The sequence below is a fragment of the Antrostomus carolinensis genome, unplaced genomic scaffold, assembly GCF_000700745.2.
Source record: "Antrostomus carolinensis isolate BGI_N321 unplaced genomic scaffold, ASM70074v2 scaffold3522, whole genome shotgun sequence".
Lineage (NCBI taxonomy): Eukaryota > Metazoa > Chordata > Aves > Caprimulgiformes > Caprimulgidae > Antrostomus > Antrostomus carolinensis.
Window position 1 is genome coordinate 112,030 of NW_010298796.1, and position 5,821 is coordinate 117,850.

Here is a 5,821-nt window from a genome sequence, read left to right on the forward strand (position 1 = left end):
TCTGATTCAACCTCTTACTGGGCTCTGATATCCAGTGACATTGAACGCTGTGTGCTCAGCCCTGCACCCACTGGACTCAGCCACGATAGTGGTTCCAACAGCAAAGAGCCAAGACCTCAGCACAAAAAGCAATGTGTTACACAACCCAAGGAAGAGCTGCAGGGCATTCTTTCAGCCATCTCTCTTTAATACACCACAAATTACCACTAGGAAATTCCTGACATTAAAATGTGAGAGTTGCCTTGTTTCTGCCCAGTTCCATCTCACAGGGATGATAAGGCACAGTCTAAGCCTCGGTGAAGTGAACACAGGGCAACAGGTCACTGCATGTCCCCAGCAGCCTGGCTGTGCTCTCCATGTGGCTGTGACAAGCTGTGGGGCAGAGAGGAGCAAGGAAGGGGTGCTCCCTGTCCACTCCCCTGGCTCACAAGCCTCCTGGAAGGATGATGCAAGGACCCATCTCCTTGTTTTACCCATTTTCACATCCCTACTTTAGGACACAAGCACAAGTCAGTGATGCTTTTCACAAAGGTAACAGATTAATCCACCAACAGCCACTATGACACAGTAATTTTGGACAGAGGTACAGTCATGTTTTGTTCGAGCCAACCACCAGAGAACTGCAGCTGAACAGGCTGAATACAGCTGTTGTCAGAGCTGGTCCTTCCTGAGCCGTTATTCCAGCCCTACAGGGACAAAATTGCCTCCATAGGGACACAGCAGGGACAAAGGCAGCCCAAGATCCATGGTCTTTACGAGAACAGATTCCAAAAATAACAGCCACACAGTACAGGTGTAGCTGGATTTTATTTATAGAGAAAGAAAGGAGCCCGGGCTGCATCCCATATTTCTTCAGGTCAGTAAAGGTGGGCAAACAGGGAGCAGTGATGCCTGTACTCCTGCATCCCCTAACTCTACACAATCCATGTTCCTCAAGTGACACACGTGTCACATATATCACAAAGTGTTTATATCCATCATCTGTACAAGATGCCAAGATGCATCCAAGTGGTTGGGAGCACTTGTATCACTGCAAAGCTGTTCTCCCACTCCGGGGCACACCTTAAAGCTAAACAGCAAGAGATGCCTTTGGGATTAAATAGGCAGATGTCCTTTTAGCATGACTTTCCCATGGAAGTTACATCCTGATAGTTCTGAAGAGCTGTTTGCTATGAGCTGTGTCGTTCTCTGTATTGCAACACAGAATCATTAAGGTTGGAAAAGACTTCTAAGATCATCCAGTCCACCCATCAACTCATCACCACCATGCCCACTAAACCATATCCCCAAGTGCTCCACCTATATGTTTCTTGGACACCTCCAGGGATGGTGACTCCACCACTTCCCTGGAAAACACCAGGGATAGGAGAGAAGCAGCTTTGAAATATTCAACATAATCTAGCAAACACACCCACCGACACCGAGACAGGGCACACATCACACGTTTACATATAAGACAAAAATAAATACACACACAAAAATAAAGAACTGCCAGCAAAAAGAGACTCCAGGAGCAGCGTCACCACACGAACCGCAACTGGATACCACGGTAACTGCAAGTACACGGCTGTATTTTTTGCCTTCAGGAAGGGGAGCCTCCCAGGAGTTGTTTCAGGACTCATTTCAGCCCCCCTGATAGTAATCCCTTCACAACACAAAATAGTCTCCCATTACAGCCTGCTGCTGCTCCGTGACACAAACAGCAGGAAAACACTACAGCCAGGCAGAGAGCTGAACCACCTCTCCCCGATCCCGAGAATGGTGACAGCAGCAAAAGGGGCTCCCGAGGGGCTGTGACACCGGGGCAGTCGGCTGTCAAAACAATTATCGATAAACTGGCTGATAAAACACATTTAACATAGAAAATAGTCTCCTTCAAACCCTGAATTTAAGGCAGACAGATAGCACTGGCTGTTTAAAGCAGTGCTGGATGTCAGCACAGCCTCTCAGGTTATAAACCTGCCAGTATCTCCACACCTGGGCTGCGTGAGCTGCAGCTCTGGCACAACGCTCCTCACCTCACCCCATGCCAGTGCCTCACCCGAGGTGTGGGCACTGAGAAACCAGACAGGTGAGCAAGCACACGTCCCTCAGGTGACATGACATTGTTTTAACAAAACCTGGGACAATTAATGTTGGTTTTTGTGGGTTTTTTTTTACCTGGTAGACATCCTGGAGGCCACACCATGCTCGCAGGGCTTGCCGGCAAGCGCGCAGCCGGGCAGCGTACCACCTCCTCAGCGCTGCCACCGTCACCGTCCAGACGAAGCGGCTCCCGCTGAACAGCAGATCCTCCACCCCGCACATGAACACCGAAGCCATCAGCAAAACAAAATCCCGATCCCGGCTGGCTCCCGCTGGCTCTCGCTCCCTCCTTCAAACGCCTGGCATGCCGGCAGGCTGGCTTTATACGGCGGGCGGAGGGCAGGGGTGTTGCACAGAGCCAGGGTCAAGCCTTCAAACAAACTCCTCTTTCACGGCGCTTCCTGGGCAGATTCCCAGGCATGTCCCGGCCGGCGGCGCGTGAAGCCGAGCCAGCGGCTGCGGTGGCTCAGCCCTCCCAGCAGCTCACACAGCAGCCTTGTCCTTCTTAGCAGCTTATAGAAATCTCTCTTAAGCTCCAGTAGCTACCAGTATGTTTTCTAATTAAATTTTAACCCTTTTGCCATATGCCCTGACAACAAGCCCATTTAGATGCTACAGGAAAAGAAGGAAACGGCTGGTGAGCGTTTATCGGCACCGCGCTTTGGTAAGCTGGGCAGGCACTTCTCCCACAGCTCCCGCCTAACTCGCAGCACTATCTGCCTCCAACACCTCATTATCTGCCATACAGGGAACAAAGCTGTCATCATTTTATGCTCCCGGCTGTTCCCATGCTTGAATTATACACTAGAAATCTTATTTTGAAAAAGCACCTTTGAGAGCCAGAGGATAGAAAAAAAAAAACCCACCCAGCATCAGAATAGTTCTGCAGAAATAGACACACTAACTTCTCTTCCAGCTTGGATCACAGCAGATGCCCACAGCACAGAGCCATCTCCCTGCTCCACACCTCCCACTTGGTTGTTGCATCGTACCGATAAAACGCTCGTCACCTGCTAAAGAGACAATTTTGCTCGACTCTTAAACTAACACAACTCCTTTAATGCTGCGCTGGCTGCATGAGAAAAAACAAAGCTGCTCGTGCTAGCCGAGCTCTTCACCAAGAGCCCACAGCAAATAGACACTGATGACATCAGCCCACAAGAGACTCCAGCCTTGCATCGATCGTATAAAAATCAAGCAGCACTCTGTCCTTCTGGGGATTAAACAGTTAATGGTGGCAAGCGGCACCTTTCACTTGTGAGCTCTTCCCTATTAAAAGCTAAGGGAGGGTGGAAGTCAAAAGGCAATTAAACTTTTTAAGATCCCTCAGAGATTTATTTCCCAAGCTTTTTGGGACAGAAGCTACAAGAGACCTCATGCCACCATCAGCATCTTGCTGAAGAAACTCCTCAAAGAGCAGATTTTTGGCTAAAGCCATCAACATGACCAACCTCTCTGTAAAAGTCATCTCTCTTGTCCAATGAAATGAATGAGAAGAGGGTAGGAATGGCTTGCAGAAAGTCTTTGTGGGAGAGCTCAATCCCAGTGCTGCTGGTACTGCTTCCCCAAGGGCACTGTCAGCAAACAGCCTCCACCCCAGCATTGCAGAAGCCCTGTCCCAAACACTCCTCATGGGAGGAAGACACTCTGCATGCTCCTAGCACAGCGCAAGTATTCACAAAACCCATCTAATCCCATATTAATCAACCTGCACAGTCAGGTCCTGCATCATAGTTGGGGTGATATAATTCTCTTTAGACAGGCTTTGGACTTGTGTGTCTTCAAGAACCACATTTTTTCCTTTTATGCATAGTGAAGCAAGAGCAGCTCTGTTCCTCTGGGTGCTATCTACTGGCTATGCTGCTGCCAGGGGGGTTAAATCTCTCCAAGACTTGCTTTCACACAGGGAAAACAATGAAAACAATATTTAAAAAGTTATTAGAAGCTGTTACAAATTGAGCCGGTGCAGAGAGAGATACAGCTGGTTTTAACAAGTGGCAAGTAGAGACTTGGGCACAACAGTTGAAATTCAGCATCCATATATCCACCCCAAGAGTTTTATTGCTCCTTTGAATGCTGTTGGAGAGCCTGTGGCCACAAGGAAGTCTTCCTCCTCCTCCAGTGTTGCCCATCATCACTGTTCTGTGTTTAGAGGATTTTAACATCAACACAAATGTATAAAATTGAAAAAGTCTCAATTCTCCACCCTGGGATGGTCTCAGGCCAATGATCAGCATTGTTGAGGTCCATGCTAGGACTCAAAGGGCTATGGTACCACATTATCCACTGAATTCCCACCAGAAAGCAGCTGCAATCCCACCTCATCCTTCTAAATCCAGACATGTTTCTTCTTTCTTCACAAACCTGTGTGCATATTTTCATTAAAATTTTCCCATTTTGCTCCAGCTAGAAGCCAACAGTGCATGATTACACTGCTTTTAAAAATACATTTTAAAAAATGCCCAAAGGTGCTGGTTTATAGAAGTTTTCATGAGCATGAACAACAAGATTACTTGGGAATTAGGACTTTCTCAGACAATGCTGAAGATGCATACCCCGAACACTTTTCTTTAAAATTCCTGTCATAAAACAAGCCTGTCAAGCTGTGAGCATTAATACAATTAAATAAAAAAAAAAAGATTAAGTGACTTCTTAAAAATCATTTTTGCTACACTCTGGCCCTTAATTACCAGCTTAATAAAGATAAAGTGAAATACAGTCGTCAGGCACTCTCTCTTTGATGTTATAACCTCTCAGTGCATAAGATGCTTAAAAAGCAGCACTCATGTATAGCATAAGTCTGTAATCCAACCTGCCCTGATCAAAAGCTTTTGAAACAGATTCAATCTCTGGTAAAAGGTGTTTGCAAACCAATTTAGTTCTTTGGGATTATTGGAAAATTAAAAAAATATAAAAATCACAAAATATTCCTAACCAGCCTACTTTAATTCTTTATATTAGCACAAATTTTGAGGACCCCTCAGAAATGTCTACAGTTCCACAAAGATTTATCTACCACTATTCATGTTACCAAACCTTAATTTAGAAAGCAAACAAAATCTGTGTGAAAGGGCCATGCCATCCTCCTTTAAGGCTAACAACAGCATCTGATATATCTGGACTTCCCTCCCTGCCCCAGGTACTGCACCAGGAATTTCAATTCCGAGCTTTTCCTCACTGAACTGCCCCAATGTCAAGTGGCTGATGTAGTTGGAAGCCACAACTACACCCAAAATGGTCCACAGCAGCAGTGGGAGGCTTTGGTACCTAGTGCTCTCCTCTCTGGATGAGGCACAGGCTCTAACAAGCTCATTTAACAGCAGCCTTACACACTTCTACATGAGGTGCTGCCTTTTTCCCTCCTCTCAGAGAGCTCAGGCTGCATATATAGTGCTCTACACTAATGATATAAACATAACACCCTGACAAATAAACACATTTTAAGAGATGAACAGCCACTGTGCCAGAAACATGTATTTCCTGCAGTCTGTATCCCATAGTAAACTAATTAGCACTTCACATCAGAAATGAAGTGCCACTGCCTTTTAACTTCAGAAATGATTAAACAGCTCACAGTCTGATTCCTCAAACAGCAAACTTCCATACCCACTATACCTGGAACTACAAAATCAGGTCAGGTTCAAAACAAGTAGAATATGCTCCAGTTTCTCAAGTCAGGGTTTATCATCTTTTGCTACCACGCTATCACCATCAGAACATGTCACCCAGTTTTTAT

At 46.2% G+C, this 5,821-nt stretch overlaps 1 protein-coding gene across 1 annotated transcript in view; it reads right to left on the bottom strand.

Annotated features, from left to right (window-relative positions):
• Positions 1 to 2,322, bottom strand: part of FRMD4B (FERM domain containing 4B) — an 84,750-nt gene extending 82,428 nt beyond the window's left edge. The window contains 1 exon segment of the mRNA XM_029083636.1: positions 2,161 to 2,322. Coding sequence (XP_028939469.1) covers positions 2,161 to 2,322 — 162 coding nt within the window.
• Positions 2,323 to 5,821: the final 3,499 nt, after the last annotated feature.